This window comes from Meleagris gallopavo, chromosome Z (assembly GCF_905368555.1).
Source record: "Meleagris gallopavo chromosome Z, MGAL_WU_HG_1.1, whole genome shotgun sequence".
NCBI classification, from domain to species: domain Eukaryota; kingdom Metazoa; phylum Chordata; class Aves; order Galliformes; family Phasianidae; genus Meleagris; species Meleagris gallopavo.
The window spans coordinates 37,851,237-37,877,107 of record NC_139435.1 but is presented as its reverse complement, the minus strand read 5'-3'; the positions used below and the strand labels follow the sequence as shown (position 1 = coordinate 37,877,107).

The following is a 25,871-nucleotide window of genomic DNA, read 5'->3' as shown; positions in this document are numbered from 1 at the left end:
AGCAGCATGTTGAATCATCTTGCCATAAGATAAACGAAAAAAGATACAAGATAAGAAAGGACAATTAAGAACTGGAAGAATATGAAAAGATGCAGGAAAAGTAGACCTCACAATTAAATGCTGACAAATAATTAGTTCCATTCTGCCATGGTGTGAAACACTGCTTTTACATCAGCATAACAAAAAGGGATGGGAACTGCCCAATATTGCTTAAACAGTGCTATCAGATACATAACTATGGCACTGGGAAGTGTTTCATTTATCAAATATAGAAAACAGCACTACAATTATGTCTTTAATATAACTAAAAAACAATAAGAAAAAAAGAAATCAGGGAAATCTAGACAGTTGCATTTGGAACCAATTTTGATATATTTCAAATATATCCCTAAAATTTGTTTCCTGAGGAAAATTACAAATTAATCACAAGTTTTCCCTCCCTAATGGATACACTACATGTAATCGAAAGATATACTAAAGCATTAGATTTACTTCACTAACTTGAAAAAAGGATTTTTATGCTAACCAGAGCAAACACTACATCTGCACTGACAACATAATTAAATATGACAGCTCTTGACCAAAGCTTGAAACGTCTGTCAATTTCCCAGAATGATTCAAGTCAGCATTGACCTCTAGAAGTCATCTTGCTCTGATGGGTGTCAGCTGCCCAAGTTAATGTTTCTGAAGACCCGTCTTTTGAAGATGTCTAAAGTGTGAGTCAGTACAGTTTCTCTGGCAACTTATGTCAATGCTTGGTCACCCTCACAGTAGTAAGTTTCTCCTAATGTTTTTGATGGAATCTCCTGTTTTCCAGTTTGTGTCCACTGGTTCTTGTACTGGCATTTGGCACTGAAGGGACTAGCTCTGTGTTCTCTGCATCCTCACTTCATAAATTTATACATACTAATGATTTGCCCTGAGCCTTCTCTTCCTCAGGCTGAACAGCCTAATAAACAGCCTTTTCTAATAAGAAAGATGCTCCAGTCCCTTTGTTACTTTCATGGCTGTTCCTTGGACCCTTCACCAGGATGTCCATGGCTCTGTTGCACTGCAAAGCCCAGAATTCAACACAGCACTCTGGATATGGCCTCACCACGGCTGAGGAGAAGGGCCATGTCTCTGAACCTGCTGAGAATACTTCCTAGTGGAGCCCAGGATACTACTGACCATCTTTGCTGGCCTCCAGCAGTGGATATTGTTCAACCTGATGTGCACCAGGAAATTAAGGTGCTTTTTAAGTAAAGTTCCTTTCTATCAGCGTGGCTCACTTTGTCTACTGATGCCTGGAGTCCCTGGAGTTGTTCCTCTCCAGTTACAGGACTTCAAAATTCTCCTTGTTGAACTTCTTCACACTCTAATTGTTTTGTCCTGAAATTAATATTCTACTCTCTCCAAATAACATGAACACAAACATCAAGTAGTTCCTGAAAACAGCGAGGTTCTTGCTGCATACAAGTTTCTGGCACAATATTCATATGACATGATTTCCATGATTCCAACAATACTCTAGATGAGTGTTGAAGTCACTGTGCAGCGCAGTATCAGTGTGCTGCACATGAACAGTATTAATATGAAACCATCTACAAAAAAGAAAGCTCCTACACAACTTCAACTCAGGCCCATAGAAAACATTCCTGAATAAAATTTCCAGAGAAAAATGACAAGCCTGAAGTATACACTAGCTGAAAAAAGTCACATTACTGTTTACTCTGTATTTGCAGTCATTTTGCTTTTCCCACTAACTCTGAGCTATCCTAATTTTGCCACTGAATGTAAATCTGCAACACCATGAAGTTTTGATTTCACTGTTGCTATATAAAGACAGTTCTGTCATCCTAGTATTTACAGACATCAGCAGTTTGTCCACTAAATGTTGTGCATTGTGACAGCCATCATGAAAACCAACTGCAGGTCTTATTATAAGCAGTATGTACTTGGAGGCAATATAGCTTCTCCATTCAAATTTCCAATCTTAACAACACCTGAAATATAATCCAGTCTTTGAGTGAGCATGTTATTTTTATAACAGTGCTAGAATAAGACAGTAGAGTTATTGGGTCACTTAAACATGCCCTTTGTTTTAATTTCATTAGAATGTGCCCCGTGAAGATATTTGTGCTAATACTCTCACTACTACTCATACATACTTTCATTTAATTTTATTATTATTATTATTTTAATTATTATTTTTTTAACAACTACTAAAGTAGCAGCAGGAATAAAGAACAAATATGCAAAAGCACACTGCTGACTTGTTAAGTTTTCCATTCTTCTTGGCAGGGCTACTCTCAAGTTCTCCCACTTTGTGTACAGATCTGGGATTATCTTGACCTAAGTGCAAAACCTTGCACCCTGCTTTGTTGAACCTCTTTAGGATCACAAGGGCCCAATGTTCAAGTTTACCAAGGTCCCTCTGGATGGCATTCTTTCCTTCTGCTGTATCAACCACTCCACTCAGCTTGGTGTCATCAGCAAACTTGCTGAGGGTACACACTCAATCCCATCATCACAGAATCACAGAATTGTAGGGGTTGGAAGGGACCTCTAGAGATCATCGAGACCAACCCCCCTGCCAAAGCAGGTTCCCTACATCAGGTCGCACAGGTAGGCGTCCACGCGAGACTTGAATATCTCCAGAGAAGGAGACTCCACAACCTCCCTGGGCAGCCTGTTCCAGTGCTCCGTCACCCTCACCGTGAAGAAGTTCTTAAGCACATTCGTGCAAAACTTTCCATGCTGCAGCTTATGTCCGTTTCCCCTCGTCCTGTCTCCACGTACCACTGAAAAGAGACTGGCCTCACCGCTAGGGCCGCCACACCTCAGATATTTATAAACCTGGATCAGGTCCCCTCTCAGTCTTCTTTTCTCAAGGCTAAACAGACCCAGTTCACTTAGCCTTTCTTCATAGGGGAGATGCTCCAGGCCCTTCACCATCTTTGTGGCCCTCCGCTGGACTCTTTCCAAGAGATCCTTGTCTTTTTTGTACTGGGGAGCCCAGAACTGGACACAGTACTCCAGATGACGCCTTACCAGGGCAGAGTAGAGGGGGAGGATCACCTCCCTCGACCTGCTGGACACGCTCTTCTTAATGCACCCCAGAAAGCCATTGGCCTTTTTGGCCACGAGGGCACACTGCTGGCTCATGGCCAACCTGTCGTCCACCAGGACGCCCAGGTCCCTCTCTGCAGAGCTCCTCTCCAGCAGCTCATCCCCCAGCCTGTATTGGTGCATGCAATTACTCCTCCCTAGGTGTAAGACCCTACACTTGCTTTTGTTGAACCTCATCCGGTTTCTTACTGCCCAGCTCTCCAGCCTGTCCAGGTCTCGCTGAATGGCAGCACAGCCTTCAGGCGTGTCAGCCAATCCTCCCAACTTCGTATCATCAGCAGACTTGCTGAGGGTGGCCACTATCCCCTCATCAAGGTCATTGATGAAGATGTTGAACAAGACCAGACCCAGCACAGACCCCTGGGGGACACCACTGGTTACAGGTCTCCAGCCAGACTCTGCACCACCAACGACGACCCTCTGCGCTCTGCCAGTCAGCCAGTTCTCAACCCACCTCATTGTCCACTCATCTATCCCACACTTCCTCAGCTTTGTTATAAGGATGTCGTGGGAGACAGTATCAAATGCCTTTCTAAAATCAAGGTAGATTACATCTACCGCTCTTCCCCCATCCACCCAGCATGTGACAGCATCATAGAAGGCCACCAAGTTGGTCGAGCACGACCTCCTCTTGGTGAACCCATGCTGACTACTCCTGATAACCTCCTTTTCTCCCAGTTGTCTGGAGATGGTATCCAGCACAAGCTGTTCCATCACCTTTCCAGGGAGGAGGTGAGGCTGACAGGCCTATAATTACCCGGATCTTCCTTCTTGCCCTTTTTGAAGACCGGAGTGACATTGGCTATCCTCCAGTCTTCAGGGACCTCCCCTGTTGTCCAAAACCTCTCAAAAATGATGGAGAGCGGTTTCGGCAATGACCTCCGCCAGCTCTCTCAGCACACGTGGATGCACCCCATCAGGTCCCATGGACTTGTGGACCTTAGTACTGCCTAGGCGCTCACGCACGTCCTCTTTCCTGACTAAAGGGAAGTCTCCCATTCCCCAGACCCTCTCACTAACCTCCAGGGTGTGGGATTCCTGCGGGAGAGCCTTTTCACTGAAGACAGAAGTAAAGAAGGCATTCAGTATCTCTGCCTTCTCAGCATCCCCCGTTACGAGGACCCCCCCCTCACTTAGTAAGGGGCCCACATTCTCTCTAGTTTTTCTTTTGCTATTAACATACTTGAAGAAGTCTTTTTTATTATCCTTTATCACTTTAGCCAGATTCAATTCCAGATGGGCTTTAGCCTTCCTCGTTGCATCCCTGCAGGCCCTGACTACATTCCTATATTCTTCCCAAGTGATCAGACCCTTTTTCCACATTTCATGGACCTTCTTCTTTCTTCTGAGCTTGCGCATGAGCTCCTTGCTCATCCACAAAGGTCTCCTGCCACCTTTTCCCGATTTCTTGTTCACAGGGATGCACCGATCCTGAGCTTGGAAGAAGAGCTGTTTAAATGCTGACCAGCTCTCAGAGGCCCCCTTACCTTCTAACACCCGAGCCCACGGGATAGCTCCAAGTAGGTCCCGGAAGAGATCGAAGTTGTCTCTCCTAAAGTCCAGGGTAGCAATCCTACTTATTGCTTTGCTTCTTCCACTCAGGATCTTGAACTCCACCATCTCATGATCACTACAACCCAAACTGCCCCCTACCTTTACTTCCTTAACAAGTCCATCCCTGTTGGTGAAAATAAGGTCCAGTAACACCCCTCCCCGCGTCGGTTCCTCCACCACCTGCATCAGAAAGTTGTCTTCGACGCACTGCAAGAACCGTCTGGACCGTGCGTGCCTGGCTATGTTGGTCATCCAGCAAATATCTGGATAATTGAAGTTCCCCATAAGCACCAGTGCCTGGGAACGTGACGCTACATCCAGTTGCTTATGGAAGGCCTCATCAGCCTCCTCATCCTGATCAGGGGGCCTGTAGTACACCCCCACAACAGTGTCACCCTTACCAGCCTGCCCCTTGATTCTCACCCATAAGCTCTCCACTGCTACATCACTCTCCCCCAAGTGAAGTTCAATACATTCTAGCTGCTCTCTCACATAAAGAGCAACTCCACCACCCCGCCTAGCCAGCCGATCTTTCCTAAAAAGCACATAGCCCTCCATGACAACATTCCAGTCATGCGAGCTGTCCCACCACGTCTCCGTGATTGAAATGAGATCATGATCTCGCAACTGCACGCAGAACTCCAGCTCTTCCTGTTTATTCCCCATGCTACGCGCATTAGTATACAGGCACTTAAGAGAAGCAGCATCCCTCCACCTCTCTCCAAGCCTTTGAACTCCACTGTCTCCACCCATCAAGTTCTGTTTGGAGCCTCGAACTGCCCCCTCAGTCCCAGCGGTCGTCATTTTGTCCCCTTCCCCCTTCATACCTAGTTTAAACACCTGTTAATAAGTCCTGCCAGTTCCTCAGCTAGAACCCTCTTTCCCCGTGAAGACAGGCTGCATCCATCTGCAGCCATCATGCCAGGTGCCGAGTAAATTGCCCCATGATCAAAAAAACCAAAACTCCTGCGTTTACACCAACTCCTAAGCCACTTGTTCAAGAGATGGGTTTTTAAGCTCATCCCACTATCGTTTCCTGCCACTGAAGGTATAGATGTAATAACTACCTGCACACCTGTTCCTTCAACTACCCGCCCCAGTCGCCTGAAGTCATCTTCGATAGCCTTCAGGCTTGTCTTACCAACTTCTTCACTGCCAGCCTGTACTATCAATAGTGGATAGTAGTCAGAAGGGCAGATCAGTTTGGGAAGTCTCCTAGCAACGTCTCTGACTCGAGCCCCAGGGAGGCAGCACACCTCTCTGCGGGTAGGGTTGGGCCAGCATATAGGGCCTTCAGTTCCTTGCAGCAGGGAGTCGCCTATGACAACCACCCTTCTATCCTTTCGGGTGTAGGAAGTCTTGAGGCACAGGGTTGACCGCTTCCCCCGAGGCACCCTCACAGGTGGGCCTCCTTCCACACCTGCACACACCTCTCCCTCGGGTTCCAGGGCCTCAAATCTATTCCGCAGAGGCACTTGGGGAGCCGAGCATGGTCTGGGGGGGACGGATGCTCACAACGCTGAGTAGGTATCTGTTTCCACCCATCCTTCTCTCTCAAACAGCTTTGCTCTGCTCGGCAACAAAAGGGCAGAGGCTCCGCCACTGAGCAGTGGATATCACCTTGCCCTTTTGGGAAAGAGTTTTGTCCCAGTCCCACACCCTCTAGTTCTACATAAGTATTGTGAGGGGAAGGAGCAGACTGGGGGCTCACTATATCCGGAGCACAGTCTGTCTGTCGATTCCTCTCCGTCACTTGTTTGCAAGGCGACTGGAGGCCACAAGCCCCATAGGGAGCCACAGTCGCATGCTGGGACCTCGGGGCCGATAGGGCCTGGCACCACCAGTCAATTTCCTTCTCACAGTCCTTGATGGCCCTCAGCCTCTCCACCTCTTCCCTCAGGCAGGCCACCAGACTGAGAAGGTCGCACCTTACACAGGCGTTGCCTCCATCGCCTGGCACTTCAAGGGCCAGACTCTGGCACTCATTGCAGCCAGCAACCTGAACGCTAGCACGCTGCTTTGGGATCTCAGTCTGGGTCGCCACGCTCTTCTTGGCTACAGCCCTCCTCTTACATGTGCAGGGGACCTTTGTCTGGGTCTCCACATGTTTCCTGGCAGTAGCCTTCCGCCGGGATGCAGCCATGGCAATCCAGAAGACCACTAGCACCAGCACAATCAGAGTAGCGTTACCAAGTGTGACTAATAGCTCCGCCCTGTTACTGAAAGTGCTGGATCTGCCCACGCTCTTTTACAGGTCGTTGATGGGTGCAACCGCAATTATCACCCTCTTCACAGAGACAAAACCCCTCCTTCCAGTCTCCTCAACGCCCTTATTAGGGAGGAGGAGGGAACGGAGAGCCGCTACCCTGGCAACGCCCCCGCCACGTGAGCCGCTCTCGCGAGAGGTGCCGGGCTGCACCGATGCCTCGGGAATCCCTGGATGAGGGAAAACCGAGCGAGTCCCTATGCATCCCGCGATCAGCCGCCTCAGCTCTGCCTGGGGCAGCTCCGAAGCAGCAAACCTCGGCGATCAAAAGGGGATCATCTATGTCACTGATAAAGATGTTGAAAAGTAATGGCTCCAAGATGGATCCCTGGGGGACATTGCCTGTTACAGGCCTCTGTTTGTACATAGAGCCATTGACCACAATGCAATCACCCTACCAACTCCTTATCCACCTAATATTCCACCTTTCAAACATAGTTGAATTGATATCACTGGTCTTCATGAAATTTAAGGCACAAAATGTGCTTCTTACCTGGAATTGTTGATACTCTGTTACATAGACCTTATCTAGGGATTTTGTCAAATCAGGATGACGGATAATATCTTCTAGATCTTCAGTCTCTTCAGTTTCAGATGTTGAAGCACTTTGTACAGTCACTTTCACAGGAATACCCGTCTGATCACATGAGAAAACAAAACCACATCCAGCCACAATATCAATCCGTGCAATAAAATAAAGAATTTTAATAGTATCAAAAGCTTTATTTAAATGCAAAGCTTTCCATAAGTCCATTAAAATGCACATTCAACCTGTCCAACTATGCAGTTTCTTCCTGATGTACACGGAAGAAGAGAGGGCTGGGAGGGGACAAAAATGCAATAGAAAGATGGAGAAGAAAAGAGATTTCCTCCCTTCCCCCACTACCTCTCCCCCCACAATTTGGTAGTTTCAGAGACAGGTTCAAACTCAAGTATGTAAAACTAAGTAGTCCAAAAGCAGAAGGAAGAGAGGAAGGGAGAAAGCAGCATCTCTGAGAGAAAAAAAATGTGAATTCTCCTTATAGCCTCAGGATGGACCAGCTTGTCAATTAGAGTAAGAAAAAAAGCCAGTGATAAAGAAGTAGGAATAAATTAAGTACCAAAGTTTCAACCAAATGCTGAAGAAAACTTATTCTGCACTTCTATGAGACAAAGAAACTAAGTTACAATGTTTTGTTTCAACTTTTATATAGTAAGATTCTAATGAGCACACATCTTTTTATAGGCACTCATCTAATAAATAAACTCTCATGTGTATGTATGTATGTAATAAATAAACTGTTATATAAGTAAGAAAGTACCTGAACCTTCACCGGTAACTCTTCAGAGTTCTCCACTGGCCCTCCCCTAAAAAATTAGAAAAGAAACATTTTGAAGACAGAAGTTTATCATGTTATTATTGCTACTTCTATTTCCAAACATATCGTTCGAGGAGAGGTGAAATTCTAGGAAAAAGTCTAACACTTAAAACAGTGTCAGACACTTTTGTCATTCCTTTAACATTCATTACATCCACATTTTGTTCTGCTACTATTCCTATTTAATCATGACTGGATGCTAACAACACCTTCAATAGGTAGCTTGCTTAGCTTATTGCAAAGTCAGACAAATTTGATGTCCAGAAACTCTAGGAAAAAAAAAAAAAGCTTAATAAAGGTAGTTATGATAGAGCATTAGGTAATTTTTTTGTATGCTCATTTGAATAACCTCAACTTTGAGCATGCAAGACCTAACGATCTTTATTATTTATAGTTTTTTTGTGTGTGTTTTTTTTTCCCCCCATACTGTTGGAAGAGAAGCCTAACAATACTACAACTTCCAAGTGTTATAAAATTTTCTTCAACTTCATACTGTTAAGATAGTTATTAGGCAATAATAGTAGTGACAGTAGAGAAACAAAATAGAAAGAAAAGATGGGCAGACTACCTAGACAGCAGGAACTGGATGCCAGATCAATTATACTACAAGCTTGGAAATGTAAATTACATTTTCAGCTACACTACATTTGATAAATCATTAGTAACAAGAGAACTAGTCAGCAAGATTTTTGTACACCTGTCAATTCCTACGGTGTATATTTTCAAAATTTACTTGAGCAGGATTTGTAACACCCTCAAAGAATTTTCATATTTTCAGATTTTTTTTATTTTTTTATTTTTATATGTTCAACTTTCAAATATGTATTTGAGAGAAAAAAAAAAAATGCTGTTTTCTCCTACATGCAGGTTTTTATGCTTTAATATTCTCCCCTCGTAGTAAGGGCTCACCTGCACCTCTTTGCACGTTCCGCAGTGCGCCAGGGAAGGAAGCCTTTTGTGCCTGGTGGTAGTGGCTTTGGTGAATAACTGTCTTTCACAGATGTATTCTTTTTCCCAGGACTCACAGACTTTTTAGATGTTAATCCTATATTGAATAGCAAGAATAGGAGAAAATTCATGTTACCTAGGTATTTACATATAAAGTCACAGTTTACTATTTATAAGCAAAATCTCCAAAGTAGTAACAGGAACTGTGGGAAATCCATCTTTCAATCATTTTGCTGAAGTGTTCAAGAACTAACTTTTGTTTTGCTTCTCAAAAGGAGGGCTGGCCAGCTGACGTGTTTGCAGTCTGCTAGTATGCTTAACTCTTGTATCAGAAAAGGGTGCAAAGTTCCACATCCAAGGAGTTTTATTCATGTAAGTAACTTGAGTTATTCAACTAACTTCTCTGAACTCGCAGCTTAGACTGCCCAAGCAGAAAATAAAGCAATGTATGTTCTTTAACTAGCCCTCTAGTGGTTCCAGTGAGAAAAGTATTTTTTAAGTTTTCCAAGATGCTTACATCTAAAGCTGGGATTAGTGTTTAACACTTCCACAGACCACCAGCAATATCACACTTAAAAGGAATAATAATGAAAATTCATATTCACTGTTTCAGCCTTTTGCCATTGTTCAAGTCATATACTGTAATGCAAAGAAATTTAGAAGGTGGAATGATCGCCAAAGCATTATATATTAGTAAAAGTAACCAACTCAAAACTGTTGAGTTGAGGAGACTCAAGTTACTCCTTTGAGAATGTGCAGTAAATGCAGTAAAGCAACCAATTTTTTTTTTTTAAATGGTGCAGAAATACAGAACTGTAGTAACTTTATTCCAAATTTCAGTTTGTTCTCAGCAAGTAAACAAGGCAAGAGAGGTTGGTTGAGTTTATTTATTTTTCAACATTCTTCTCCCTTCCTGAATCCTGTAATTTAAATAAGGCATTTTCTTCTCCCATTGCTATGCTCACCAGAGTTTATTTGTACAGATTTTAAATTGATTTATGCTTACCTCTCTACTTCCAGATAACTGGAGCAAACATGAAAGAGCCAAACGTATTACAGTAAAGTTTTGAGTAACATATTCAGAAATGGTGTATTTCAACTATGAGTATTTATAAATATTCACAATACCTCTGTTATTTTAAACACACTGCTTATAATGAGCTTATATTCTTTGTACATCAGTAGAAGAAAAATCATTCTTCTTTGTTTGGGCAGAGGACAGTCTGCTACAGAAACATTACAAAAATCAGAAAAAATAGGCAACTCATTACCAGCAAATGTCCTAGAAGCAAGCACTTGTGGGGAGAATGCATTCAGAATTACATGCTTCACCATATTCAAGTCAGTGTATTCTCCTGTTTTCCCAGCCATATATATAGCAACATTATATATATAGCAAGAGTAAATTTGCTATACAAATTTCTGACAGTAGAAGACACTATTAAGTATAAACTAAATTTTCTTTAAAAAAAGATTCTGCAGAACACTGACATTTAAAGACATCGACTGTAATGAATTTATGAAATGTTTAAAGAACATAAAGACAAAATTACCAATACGAATAGTAGCTTTTCCTTTTCGACCACTTCCTAGAACAATAGTTCTTTTCTTTGGTCTAGCTTTCAAAGCATCTTTGGAAGACGGGGAAGACAGCCACTTATACTAGATTTATAAAGAAAGGTAGTTTTAGAATTTTTGATATTTAATAAGGTTCTCATTTTTGATTAAGGGATTTTTTGTAAGATATATGTAAGCCTCTGCTTGTTACACACAACTTAATAAAACTGTAAAGCAAATTAAAAAACCACAACGCCCCAACTCAACAACAGATTCAGTGCAAGTCTGAATGCTATGTTATCAGCAAAACACTTTTCCTTTTATAGAGAAAATAAAAGCATCAACTTCATAAAAGGAAACTCTGGCTCTTACTTTTCATTCTCTAAAGAAAGCTCTCTTACTAGGAATGACTAGCTCAGGCTAAGGTTCTCCAAATTAATAAAAACTTAACTTACATGATTTTTTTTTTTAAACCAAAGTCAGTATTTAAAAAAAATATAAAGTTTAATTTTCATTATCTCTAGCAAAACAGCCTCCTTACAAAGAAAGAACATCCAAATTATAATTAAGGCAATAATAACCAAAAGCAATTGTTTATTTCTTCATGACAACAGCTTTATTCTTTAAAGGTTCCTCATCTGCCAATTAGTTTTATCATTAGTTATTATTTATTGTTATCACATGTAGATAATCAAGCTACTGTGTCACAAAGTTTTTCAGTATGCATAATTAATACAAAATTCACTAATGAAGCAACCATCATAGGTAACAAATACAATGCAAATATTATTTCAGACAGCCCTAAGCCCTACATCAGAGTATTATGAACAGTAAGCTGATGTCATCCCTACCTAATGCATAGGGAAGATGCATTTGCTGTGTTTTAACCAACCAATTCCAGCACAGTTTTATCACTGGCAGGACTCTTTCCTCTCCCACTGCCTTCCCTCCATCTCCCCCTCTTGAGGGGAAAGGGAGGGGAAAGGGAGGGGAAAGGGAGGGGAAAGGGAGGGGAAAGGGAGGGGAAAGGGAGGGGAAAGGGAGGGGAAAGGGAGGGGAAAGGGAGGGGAAAGGGAGGGGAAAGGGAGGGGAAAGGGAGGGGAAAGGGAGGGGAAAGGGAGAAACCTTCAGACTTAAATAAGCCTTATATAAGCTACATTTTGACCTAGCTCTTGACAGAGGTAAGCTGTTCATTTCCAACTACAAAATAATATCAACTCTAAACTTTTGAGAGTAAAAATAACTTTGCTTTACTTCACACATTAAACAGCAGCTATTAGTACATTAAACTTGACATTCATCTATACATGAGAAGTGCTAATGGGCTAGATACCTGCTTCTGTTGTGCAATACCGAAGTACAGATACAGCAAAAATATTAAGACTGTTGAAAGATGTCTTAGTTCTTATGCTCAGGCTATGGAAGTAATTTGTTTTGTAGGAATTTTCAGTGAATTTTTAAACTTTTTCCATCTCTCCCAGAAACTACACAAACTTTCAGTACCTGCTACATACAGTATCTGTAATTGCAGTCCACTATATTAGAGCCATACAGTGCTGCTAGATAATACAACTTTGTTTTAAGGGTCCGTTTATATTTGTGGGAAAATTTCTTATGTTTAGAGGCTTTAGTTAGCAACCCACCTTGCAAAATTGAAAAAACAACACAAGCAGCAAGAATTTATATACTACTGAAAGGCAAAGAAGTGATTCATCGTTTTCTTCTGAAGAAGTGAAGGACTGTTGTGACTGATAGCCAATGAGAAAGTCATAACAGTACATTAAAGGCTGTGACAGCCAGTACATCATCTTCTGTAGTTAGGCTTATTATTACAATGCCACTCAAAAGTCCGTAACTTGTCTTTAGGAAGCAACACAGCAGCACCGTATCATTTTTTTCCTGTGTGGACAAGCAGGTTAGGCAAAATACAGATTTCACATAGTAGACACCCTACTATATAAACTTATATAGTATAGAACAGAGCTCTGTATAATATCTGAGGGGTGGCAGATTCCACATTTTCTGAATTTTACTCATGGAATTTGTAGCAGTTAGCCTGGCAAGTTAAAAAGCTGTAAGCAGAGATAGATGAATCTGGAAAACGTCCTAGGGATAGTCATTCAAGGAAATCTTTAGCTGGCTTCACAGGACAGGTGAGTTAGGAAACTTATGAGAAAAACTAGCCATTGACTAGTTTCAGACAAAGTTACACAGTGATAGGACAAGGTAGAATGGCTTTCAAGTAAAAGGGGAGATCTAGGTTAGATGTTACAAGCAAATTTTTTACTAGATGGTAGTAAGATGCTGGCAAGGATGCCTAGAAAAGCTGTGAGTACCCCATCCCCAGAGGCAGATGGGACCCTGGGAGGCCTGTCTATTTGGGTGCCAACCTTATCCACAGGAGGAGGATGGAAATGGGTGATCATTTCCAAACTAAGGGTGATCCTTTCCAAACTAAGCCATTCTGTGATGATACTCCTAACAACTTTTAAGTCTTTCTTTCAGTTTTTATTGTTAAAAAAAAAAAATGCACCAAAACCTATGCAAAATATAACATACCAATACTGCTGACTGTTAGTATGTAACACATCAAGATATTACCTTGAACAACAACAACAAAAAAAAATCACTTTTCTCTTCAAGATATTAAGGCTTATGTAATTGAGCTTTAAAAAAAAAACTATAAAAACTGAGCTTTGGATAGTAAATGTTTCAGTTTCAAACAAGTATCAATCACAACATCAAATGTTTGCATTCATCTGGCTAAACAGGAGGATTATCCAATTTTGAATGTCTCCACTGTTACCATGATCAACAGTAAATGCTACTTACAACAGACAGTTTATGAGAAACAGAGTTATGAGATGATATAGTCTGGTGTGTTGTAATTTGTGGAAGAAACTGTTATTTAGCAAGTGTTATTTTTCATTCATATTGTTAACTGGACATGCAAGACTGTTAGCACTGACTGTAAGACAGTATACTGCACTATTTTGACGAATATAAAACAAATGTATTGAGTAGAGCAATCTCAGTAAATGAGACATTGCTTCATAGTTCAATTTTCCATTCACCTCGAGCTACATTCTCACTAGACAGATACAGATTCATGTCATACCTGCAACATTTTCTAAGTGTTGACTGCATTTGCCAAGGAGAAAGAGTAGTCTTTCACAGTTATTCCAGAAAGGTAAATAAGACATTGAAATGGAAAACATATTAATCCAGGAGATGCCAAATGAAATTCACAGTTAATTAAATTCTTCCTGGAGAACCTACAGCTCTGACTTTCAAGCTTTTTCAAAGCCAAAATGCAGTAAGTTCCAAAACAAGATCTGTAATTGCTGCACTTCTCAGAAAACAAGAGTAAACTTATTTGCTTACTAGCTCTTTGGGCAACTAAATCAGATTTTTATGTTATGAACACAGGATTTAGTATTTAAGTGGTCCGGACATTTTATGGAAGTTACTCTAAGCATTGTACAGAGTATTAGATACTAAGATGGCAAAGGGTGCTGTACATCTCTAGAACTTTTTTTTGTTTTTTTTTTAAAGATGGTCAATACTGGAAAGAATAGTCTTGAGTAACTTAAAAATTCATGATATAAATTATCAACAATATTAAGTATCAAAATAAATCAAGGTTTAAATTAAGCGTTTTTTTTTAATGCTTAAGTGTCACTTCCCTATTTGTAACTAGAATAGCTGCCTTAGATTAATTCTGAATAAATCCTTGTCAAAAAACAAACAAAAAAAAAACAACCAAAAAAACCAATGCAAAGCCAGGTGCAAGAAAAACAAAACACTCCAAAATGCCTACCACATACCTCTGAATTAGCACTATTTCCATTCACGAGAACTCTTTCAATGATGTTTTTCATCAAAACGTGATCTAGAATGAATTAAGATGTCTTAAGAATTCACTTTGAGAGAATTTCCTATGAGACAAGTATTTGTGAAAAATAGATCATTGTATAAGTAGTGGCTGCCTCCTCTCTTCAGCCACTTTTAAATGCTTAAGCAAAATATTGTTGCAGGCTTTTTTCTTTGAAAGCAGTATATTTTCCCTCACTGAAGTTATTAGGAAAAAAAAAAATCTACACGGAAGAGGACAGAGGCAGCTATAGATACATACCAATCAGTGGATTTTTTCTTATATCAAGAACCACTAATGTTGTATTAGTTTGAAGAGCATCTAATAGTGACCTTGCTCCTTCATTGGATATTCCACACTGCTGTAAATCAAGTGCTAAAATATTTAGGGAGGTTAAAAAAATAAGTTAGTCAATGACATAACTTCTAGTGAACATAATAGTGAATACAATTTAATCCATACCTGTCAAAAACCCTGTTTCACAGAACATGAATGGAGAACATTATAGCAACAACTGTGTTGAAACATTAAAATTTCTACCTTTCACTTCTGAAATTAATAATCAGTATTACAGACCAACATTAAGATATCACTGCTAAACAACTGCAAATGAAGGAATACAAAATCACAGTTAAGTCACTGTGATTGAAAATTCTCAGTAGATATATTTCTGGATACCAGTTAATTCAGCTGCTTTGTTTACAAAAGGACCCCCCCATGTACTTTACTGCTAAGCTGCTTTCCAGCCAGTCAGCCCCCAGTATCTACAGGTACATGGGCTTATTCCTTCCCAGGTGCAGAACTTTGAACTCGTCTATACTGCACTGAATCTCTCCAGTTTGCTGAGGACCCTCTGGATGGCAACACTTTTCCAGCTTCCCAAAAAAAAAAAAAAAAATCAAAGCAAGGCTCATTGGCCTACAATTCCCCAGAGTTCTTTCTCCCCTTCCTGAAAAAAGAAGTATCACTTGCTTTCCTCCTGTATTCAGGCTTGTCTTCCAATTACCTAGATCAGTCAAAGATGGAGACTGAATTCGCAATGACAATAAGGATCTCCTATAGCACTTGTGAGTGCATCCCATTAGGACCTATAGACAAGCACATGTCCAGTTTGCTTAAGTAATCCCTAATTCTTACGCCAATATGCATGTTATTTGTACATCTGGCTCTGACGGTGAGGTATTGAAAGAATTTGATTACATGTACAGAATGCTTTGAATTGTACCATCACTGTCATTTCATACATACATACTACAGAACAAAGTACTTCTTCAATATCCTACAGGACACTTCCTCTAAGAGGTTGCTTTTCGTAGAGATTATTCTTTCCTAGATAAATAGGGAATTACTCTACTGCTTACATTTGCTATAACAGGCAGCAAATTTTATTTCTTGTCTATCTCTACTAAATCTTAAGAGTCAGTATTTCACAATACCTTTAAGCCACAGGTCTTCTCCCAGACAATCTGCAAAGGCACTTGCTCCTCGATCTCCAACAAGCATGTTGCAGTTGAAAGTAACACGCCTCAAGCCTGTCATATAGTCAAGGTCTGGTCTCCTGTAACGTAAACTTTCAGCCCAAGCTTCACCATGTCTTTTCATTGCCTGGTGCTTTGAAACAAAGTGTTACTGAATGCGAAGACAAAGCCATTATAAATAACAAACAGATAAATACTAGTATTTAATGGCTTGAGTGCTGAAGCATTTATATTACTCGTAGTTTAAGAAATACAAGTCATGCATCAGAACTGCAGTTAAGTCGTGTTTGTTCGCATCATCCAGTTTCCAGTGAAGTTATTAAATATGAATAGAAAATTCTGAACATCTTACCACCTTCTTTGCCCACTTACAATGCATCTTGAACACAGTAGGAAGTTTTGTGCTTTCATGCAAGCCAATGTTAACATTAATTAGAATACTGTGCTAGTCAAAAGTTTATTAATTAGTAGTTTTTCCAACAGCAAACAATTACATTATTTCTACTAAATGCTTAAGAATACTTAAAGCATTTTGAAACATTTGTGACAATGATGAAAGCACTCCTCAGAACAGCTATCATTTACAGCCCTAATCCTCATTTGAAGAAAAATAAGAGAGTCTAAACTTATTTCTTAAGCAAAGCCTATTATGGAAGACCATAATTAATTTCTCACACCATAAATACGCTTTTTCTGAATACAGTTTCACAGACTTCAGAAAGACTGTTCACATGCTTAACATCACATATGCTTTGATGGGTTAGAGCTTGAAAGAAAAAAAACAAAGAAGTGTCCAATAGCATAGGTTAATTCTACATTCAGAGTCAAGGAAATACACAGTAACTGAAACAAAAGCAGGCTGGCACATTCACTGCCATTTAGAATGACAACTCATTCATTATCCAGTCCTGCTATATATTAATATATTGGGAAAAGCTTGGAAGAGGATGTACGAGAACAAACTTCCAAAACATACTGCTTCCTTTGAGCTCAGTCCTATTATAACAAAGTGATCAGTATGGGCTGCACAGCATAGCCTATACTTCTTATTGTTAATCAGAATGTTTTCCTTTATTATTGCTTATGTGATATACTAAGCTGTTTAAATCTACTTCAACAAAAGTAACAAATAATTCAGCCTTCATAGACAATCACTTGTAGGCTTATGAAATTCATTACAATAAAAATTAGCTCAGCTTAAAAAAAAGTAACATGGCAAAAGTATTCTCACAATGAAACACAGTTTTCAGGATATATATATATATATATATATATATATATATATATATATAAATATATATATATATATATATATATATGTATGTATGTATGTATGTATGTATGTATGTATGTATGTTGTATGTATGTATGTATGTATTTTATATATATACATATATATATATGTATTTTAAGAGAACAATCTGTGTCATAGCTGCCATAATCTCTCTTCCCTGAGACTTAAAGTCATGAACCATTCCTTGAGCTCAATACAATATATGGAATAGCACTGCTTTTATGATCAAATTAAAAAATGGGACAAGGATTTGTTACAAGCTGAATTGTTATTCTTAGTTATTTAAGTTACTGTGAAAATTTAGTTCCAAGAAATGAGATGAAATTACCTTTAATACATTTCCCATATGTTCTGCTCCTCGCCAGGTAAGGCTACATCCTGTGAAGTTAACATATCTGATAGTAGCTGAATTCTTCACACACTGACAGACTGCTAGAAAACAACAACAAAAAAACGCATGCATACTAAGTACACACGCCACAATAAGGTTATCCAAATAAACATCTTTTCACTGTCATATTAAGAAGCTGAATCAATTTTAGAAGGCAAATGCCATGTCAAAGATGCCTTTAAGCTGTTGTAAGATTATATATTTTAGTGCAGGTGGTTAGCAAAGATCATCTGAACATGCAAAAAAAGTGTTATTTCAGTTTACTTGTCTCAACATGATGAGGAAAGTTCATCTCAAACTTAAATATTACACTTACGGTTTTATTTCTAGCAGTTCTAATTATTAAGTAATTTAGCTATTCGCCAGTATCAAGAAAGGACATTCAAGTCTAAGTAGTGTAAACTCATGAATAAAGCATATTTTGATATTTTAATCTCTACAAATAAGTTTAGGAAGAGAAATACTTCAAAAACTGACCTATTTGAAAACTGTAAGAAAGAAGAATATTGACAAATTTTTGATTCTTAACTTACTTTCTAATCCTCCATCTCCAATTGGACAGTGGGCTAAAGAAATGCTCTCTAGAGATGAAGTTGTGGCCAAGCCCTTCAGAATAAAAAGAGTGTTTTTTTTTTTTTTTTTTTTTTTTTTTTTTTTACAGACTCAAAACTACAAAAAAAACAGAAGTCCAAGTTACTACAAGAAATCTTAGGGAACTGGGAGGAAGGTCAAAGCTCATTGCAAAGCTCACTTTCAGCTGGTTCATTTTGTCTTAACACAGGAGGAGCCTAGCCTACAGGCAACAAGCAGCACTTCCCGTCCTAGAAGCCACTCAAAAGCAAACTAGAGAAAGTATTCTAGTTAACACTCCTTAGAGACCTGCTTTAATCTTCTTGGTTTATCACCACTTTTCCTCTGCCATTCACGTTAAATGTAGTTACAACCACAAGTGTAAGTTGTATACAGCCACATACAACACAGGAAAGTTGTTAATAACTTTCATAAGCCTTCCTTAATCAGGGCATAGGAAATCTGTACGATTTTGACAGGTTTTGACAGAATAAACAATGTTACACTGTCTCAAAAGAATCATGCATACCCTGGACAACACAGACATGTATAAAAATGAGCCCGTTTTAACATGACGTATTTGTCACAGATGAAGTTTAGTTGCTTCTTCTCTGCTTCTCTTAGGCTCCAAGCATTTTTTCATTTATTTGTATACTAATAGAGTCTCACCTCTGTTAGAAATATTAGATCTCTCTCCCTCAGAAGCAAACCTTGCAGTTCCAAATTTTTTAGTACATCTGAGATGCTGAGACAGCCTTTGACAGCTTTGCATAGTTGGCCAGTCAAATCTTTTGATCTAATTGCTGGAATTCTCCTTCTAAAGTAGGTTTTATATCTTTCAGCACCTAGTAAACAAAAATTTACACAGTGATAATCCACAGCCTCTACTGACTTAAAAGTAACCATAATTACAAAACATTTTGTTGCTGCTTTTAAATAAAAATAATTCCTTAGATGGTTCAATTCCTCTTATTTAAGCATTTAATCACACAAGTTTTACACAATAAATTTTAACATACATATCAGCAGAGACATTACTACAAACCTGGTTCTCCAAGACCTTGTTGATAAAAACTTCTTATTCCAACAGAAGTCAGATTCTTATCATGCCTAATAGCATCTAAAAGCGGTGTCCAGTCAGCAGCTTTGATGCTATCTACAGTTAGATCAAGAGTACCCTGAGTCAGGCTAACTTTCACAGCTTTCAATGGGACAGAGCCTTGAACAGCACAAAGATGTTCATAGTGTGAGTAGAAATCCACCATGCATTGTCTTCTTTCTTTGACGGAATCAATCATTTTTCTACTTGATAAATGTTTCTGTAAAATAAGGAAAAAAAATATATCAACTTCTTTCAACAAGAAATTCATTTAGCATTAACCTCCACTCAGCATGCATACTGAATTAATTGAATAAAACCACAAAAATCTAACATATAAGCACAAACTACTGGTAAGTTCACATTTTCATCTTAAAGCTTAATTTAGTTGCATCAGGAACTGCAGATTCCTGAAAGCCTTGAAAATCTCCTGACCCAAAAATCAACAGATAGGGCTATTCCTAGCAGAACTACTTATTATTTTCTCTAATAGAACCATAGAATGGCTTGGGTTGGAAAGGACCACAAAGATCATCTAGTTTCAAACTCCTGCTATGTGCAGAGTCGCCAACCACTAGATCAGGCTGCCCAGAGCCATATCCAGCCTGGCCTTGAATGCCTTCAGGGATGGGCATCCACAGCCTCCTTGGGCAACCTGCTCCAGTGTGTCACCCCCCTCTGAGTGTAAAACTTCCTCCTAATATCTAACCTAAACCTCCCCTGTCTCAATTTAAAACCATTCCTCCTTGTCCTATCACTATCCACCCTCATAAACAGACTTTCTGCAATCAAAAGTCTAAATTCCCATTTGGGAAGTATGTAAAGGCACCCCATATCTTTTTTTTTTTTTTTTCCCCCCTCTGCCTGAGGGGTTGCAAATTGACTCAAGATAGAATTAAGTACCCACACAGGATACCCAATTTTTGTTTCTACTGTTAAAGGCTACAAAGGTTCAAGAATGCTCAGACAAGGAGAATTACTGGATGTGTGCACGCCTGCAATGACTGCTACTCCTGAGAATACAATTTAGGATTAAAAAAAGTTATTACTTCAATGACTGAAATTGTATAACACTGTCCTTAGTTCCTCTACTCCCATTTATTCATTAATTATTATTATTTATTCCCTTTTACTTCAGCAAAGTTGCCAGCATTAGATAATTTGCACATTGTGGTCAATGGAACTGAAATGAGTGAACTGCAGTACAATACTTCAGATTCAGAAAGTGACCATCAGTTGTAAAATCATCCAGAGACCACAGGATGAATCAATGTACAACAGCACAGCTTTCATCTCTGGAATTTCATCAGTATTCTTTCTCGTGGTTCATTCTGCTCCAGCACTTGCCCATCACACCCACAGAACTCCTGGCCCTTGTGTTCACCGTAGAAAGGTCCTCCAGGTTCCCAACTGAGCAACCACTATGTAAACCAGCACTCTTCTGCAGAGGGATGTTAGCAGATCTAACAGAACTCCAGGATGTCTTGACCGGCTTTGAGAAAGTAAGGAAAAATAATTTACAATTTCGGTACAGAAGTAAGAAGTTGTCAAATATGTGTATATATAGCAATATGTATATTTGCTATTGGCAAGTATTAAAATAGAAGACACAGCAAACCTCAGATAGTCAGCCGCACAAAGCAAGCTTTTAGTAAATAGGAAGTTTGTACGGATTCAGAAAAAGCCAGGGGGGGGGCGTATGAGATGTGCTCAGATAAAGCACGGGCTGTGCCCGGCACCCTGAGCTGCAACATGAGCAGAGGTTTACATTTCTTAAGCACCTCCCGGTCTCCGGCAGGACACAGCAGACTGACGTGGCCTGCACCGTGAAGCACACGCCATGCACTTCCAACGCCCAGCACAACACAGCCCCCGCTTACACCGCGTAGAGCGGTGCGTTACTACTCTCACACCGCACCTCGCACCCTGCCACCGGGAGGCGCTTCCCTGCCTGCCTGCCTCCCTCCGCGCCCCGCTTCCCCGACAATGCGCATCGCCCAACTTGCACAAAGCGGGCTAGAGCCCTCGCCTGACGGGTTATCACAGCCGAGCCGCCGCCCTCTTCCACACGTCTCCTCGCAGCTGCGGCCAGCACAGGCACGGCCGCCTCCTTTCCCCGCCAGCCCAGCCCCGAGGCCCGCCCGCCACGGCTACGAGCGGGCACGGATCTAACCTCGCAATTCCTCCCCAGCCTGCCAGCTCCGCCGCCGCCCGGCCCGCACGACCGTCCCTACACCGTGGCCGTTCCCTTGGCAGCCAACCGCCCAACAGCCCGCTGCCACGTGGTGCAGCGATCCAGCCCAAACAGGTCGCCACAGGCACTCCTCTGCGTTGGCCCCTCTTTTTCATGCGTTCAAAATGGCCGCGCCCAGCGGCCGTCCCGCCCCGCCCCGCCTGGGGCCATGCTCCCCGCAGTGCTCCCCGCAGTGCTTCCCGCAGTCCTCCCCGCCGGCAGCGAGGCGTTGCGCAGCTTAGGGAGGTGTGCGGCGGGTTGGGTATGCGGGCGGAGCGCGGCACCGCGTCCTTAGTTGTGCGCCTTCCGAGCGGCCTGCTTGTGCCCGGGGCAAATGCGCCTGGGGATTGATTCGTAGAGATTTTGCTGTTACTATGTCACAGCTTCCCTTTTCTTAAAAGAGCTTTTAAGGAAAGGCCAGAAAAACAGTAATCCTGTTGCCTACTGTCCCCATATCTGCTCTACCAGAGAGGTGTGTTATGGGCACTGTGAGCTGAATACGTTGCAGCATTTTGGCAAACAGCAGTAGCTTTCGACAGCTGGTCTGAGCTGTTGGAGAGCAAACAAACCCTTCTTCCCTAGCCATGTTTCTCATTACCTTGCTGGCTTAATTCAGAAAGACCTGATTGCAGTTCCTACTGGAGAGCCCTTGTTAGCACAGCGGATGGCATTAGATGTACCTGCCATCTAACTCCGCCAACTCCATGTATTCTATGTCCCAACCCTGGAATTGCAGGTCATTCACTGAAAGGGGCAACAACCACTTAAGAAAATGCCTGCTGTAAATGGGTGTCACAGCAGTTTGCTTATTTGGCCAGTTAGTGTTTCTAGTCTGCTTCAGAGATGGGAAATCTAAAGAAATTAAACAGATCAAGGCCCTTAGAACATCATCTGAATGCTGTGTGTTCATAGAGATGTAATACAATGTACAGCCGATGTTATCAGCATCAGAAGTAACCAAAGCAGCCCAAGTGCTGCAATCAAGTGTGCTGGAACGAGAATTATTTTAGTAAGTCTCAGGTCACTGTCTGTACAAATTGTCTCATCATGACATTTTGTGAATTGAGCATAAAAGGCAAATTGTGCAGGGCCATAACCATCCAAATGGTAACAGCAGATTCTGACTATGACTATAACACAAAATATTCCCAGTGCTTGTAATGCCTCTTATGGTCACAGATAAAACTCAAGCAAACTCAAATCTACGGCACATCTAGATAAAATGCTGCTGTTTTGGTAACTCACAATTAAGGGAGTAAGAGTTATAATACATCTTCAGTGCTAGTCCACATACATTTGAAATTCTTCTTGATTAATATGTCCTTAATCACTTTTTTTTTTTTTAATTCACTCATTTTAGTTTTCTGAGCTGTCTTTTTTGTCAGTCAGAAATCTGATTTTGTGTAGGGTGGTGTCTACAAATCTTAACCCTACAAGTCAAAGGTATGAGATAGATTATAACCCTATCTTACCACGTGAGTTGAATTTATAGTCATTTCCGTATTTTCTTTGGGAAATTAAAGTACTTAATCTATTATTTCAGTTGTAACTTGAAATCCTATGCATTTTAAGGCATGGAAGATAGAAAGGATCTCTGAAGATTCCAGGGAAGTGGACTTGGTATCTAAAGATATTACCTACCAGAAACTCTTCAGCCTTACGTTTTGTTGTCAATTCTGGTGTAAGTTATGCTTCAGTTGTAAAGACTGGAAGTTCAAAACAGAATTTGAATCATAGCATCCCTGTCATTGCTATATGGATGAAGCAAGAAACGTGTCTGTATGCAACTGTTACACATACAATGTCATGTGTTTGCATCAAGATTAAGCCTGAAAAAAGCAAGATGAGTGATCGCACTGTTAACAGAGCTCCTGTAATTTTCTGTCTTGTTCTCTCACACAATTCCCCTAGATCTTCAAATCTGCAAGTTACTAAGGTCACAATCAAGTTATAATTAAAAGGGAATTTGTTAGTAAGTAGACATATTCAAATTGGAAATTCAAAATATTGCAGAGAATCTGATGCACATTGCTCCTCACCAGACTTTGTTTCCTTTTACAAATCAGAGCCGAGTATCCATCCCGTCAACACTGATTTATTGGTGGTAGGTGGACAGCTGGACTAGAGCTCTCAAAGCTCTTTTCCCACCTTAATGATTCTGTTATTCTATAATTCATTGGTTTTTCATTCTACTTGCTCCTTTAAAGTTTAAGTGTGTTTTTTACTTTTTTCTTATAATCAAATTTTGGTAAAAGTAGCACAGATCTGCTCAAAAGCCTGGGTGCTGAGGAAGCATCAGAAATGTTCTGTGCATGTGAATCGCTGTGAAGACTTTCACTATGGGCTTTATGCCCTAGGCCGCAGCTATAAATATACATAACAATGAATCTGCCATTACTATCTCAGTTCCCATCACAGTTTTGCATCCATGGTGTTTCCACAGCATACAAACTGTAAGTAATTGAAGTAACTGTATGTAACTGAAGTAATCCTATTTTGTGACCACTGTGTGCTTTGAAAATAGCATGAAGATTTGGATTTTTGGTAAGTTAGTATAAGATTTAATAATGTAATGTCATTCAAGAACTGTTCTGGATGTCCAGGAAATGAACACATGGGCAAGCTTTCACCATTTCAGCCCTAACCACACAATGATTTGACCTGAATATGTACTGTATTCTCTCTGATTTTGCAAATAAGAAAAAAAATCCATATTCCAGTCATTGAAAAGTATTCTGAAGTCTTTTTTTCTCACAGACTTCCAAGTAATTGTGCCAGCCTTCTTTATTTAATCTGGAAAGAACAAGTAAAACATGAAAAATAAATGTATTAGAGCATCCAACTTTTCTGGAAAAGAATATTCAGGATGTTAGAAAATAATTTTTGCATGTACTATTAGTGATTGACAAGATTATTTTTTGTATTTTTTTTCCTGCATTCCTTGAGTTTGTTCGTTACTGTGTATTGCCCAACTCAGTCAGTATTGAAAAATCTCTGTTTTTATTAATGATACACTTAATGCTATGTTTTTAAATGTATAATAAATACAACATGTTTGTCAAAACATACATTTTTATATATTTATATGGTATTGGTGCATTTTGCTGTATTGCTTTTATTCATGTTCATTCATTGCCAGCATAGCAACTCTGACAATATTCTGACAATGCTGTGGAACCTATTTAGATATTTGGTTTCATGAAAGCATTAAAAAAACAAGACTTGGAATTTTTACTGTAGTGTTTTTGTTTCCTCTGGCCAGATTTCTCATTTTCATGTAAATATCCTGTATTTTCTAATTGTGAATATAACCCTTGCTTTTTCTAGGCAGAGACATTTCTGATTATTTTGGAAAGTTTTAGGTCTTTGGAAGTATGAAGAGGTTTGATGAGATACTGGGTGTCTCTGCTCCAAAACAGACCAATTCTGTATTATCACTTTGGTAAATTATGCCTTCTTTATCAGCTGTCATCTTGATGAATTTGTCAAACTAATTCATTTTTCTAACTGTTTTTTTGGTGGGCTTTTTTTTTGTTTGTTTGGTTGGTGTGGTTTTTTTTTTTTCCTGTATCTTTCTAGGCTCCTTGTTTTACTTTGCTTAGTTTTTAACATATACAAATTCTAATTTTTAATCAAACTTAACATTACAAGCAATTGCCAGTTTTACACTGGAGCTGATGTTAGTCTTTTTATTGACAACACGGAGGAAAAAAAATGTACAGTTAACCTTATCAGTTCACCTGTTTGTGCAGCAGATATCTTCTTATTTTCTCTTGGCTTTATAAGTACATCTGGCCTGGAAGTCAGCCTACTTGATGACTTAACATTTCGGGTATTTTTGTTGTTGTTTTTTTTTTTCAGTTTCTCTATCTTGCTCTCCTAGTTCTGCTTATAAAACGAAATGGTTAACAATTTTGCCATATTCTGCAGAAGACTATCTGGCGTTGAATTCTACTTAGCAAAACAACAAAAGCTTTGTTTCCTAAACAACTTGAAACAGTTTTAAGAGCTGCTGCTAGGGCAGTTCTTTTGTCCAGAAGTGAGAGGGGAACTTTGTTGCTAGGTGGCAATGTTCCTCAAGTAAAGATGTGTTGGTGGAGCTTATAAATTTTGTTTTAAGCAAGCAGAAAATAATTAG

The 25,871-nt window shown here is 40.0% G+C and overlaps 1 protein-coding gene across 9 annotated transcripts in view; it reads right to left on the bottom strand.

Moving 5' to 3' along the window:
* CEP78 (centrosomal protein 78) overlaps positions 1 to 22,010 on the bottom strand; it is a 29,069-nt gene extending 7,059 nt beyond the window's left edge. Inside the window, exons 1-13 of one of the 9 annotated variants that reach the window (XM_010725772.4) lie at positions 21,674 to 22,010; positions 20,885 to 20,992; positions 19,447 to 19,720; positions 19,071 to 19,246; positions 18,365 to 18,437; positions 17,769 to 17,869; positions 16,105 to 16,279; positions 14,930 to 15,043; positions 14,622 to 14,686; positions 10,791 to 10,899; positions 9,199 to 9,334; positions 8,233 to 8,278; positions 7,425 to 7,568 (exon numbers count right to left, since the gene is read on the bottom strand). In XM_010725772.4, the coding sequence (XP_010724074.1) occupies positions 7,425 to 7,568; positions 8,233 to 8,278; positions 9,199 to 9,334; positions 10,791 to 10,899; positions 14,622 to 14,686; positions 14,930 to 15,043; positions 16,105 to 16,279; positions 17,769 to 17,869; positions 18,365 to 18,437; positions 19,071 to 19,246; positions 19,447 to 19,699 (1,392 nt within the window). In that variant the 5' untranslated portion in view covers positions 19,700 to 19,720; positions 20,885 to 20,992; positions 21,674 to 22,010. The other 8 variants (XM_085213069.1, XM_010725771.4, XM_010725770.4 and 5 more) reach the window with 8 other exon arrangements.
* Positions 22,011 to 25,871: the final 3,861 nt, after the last annotated feature.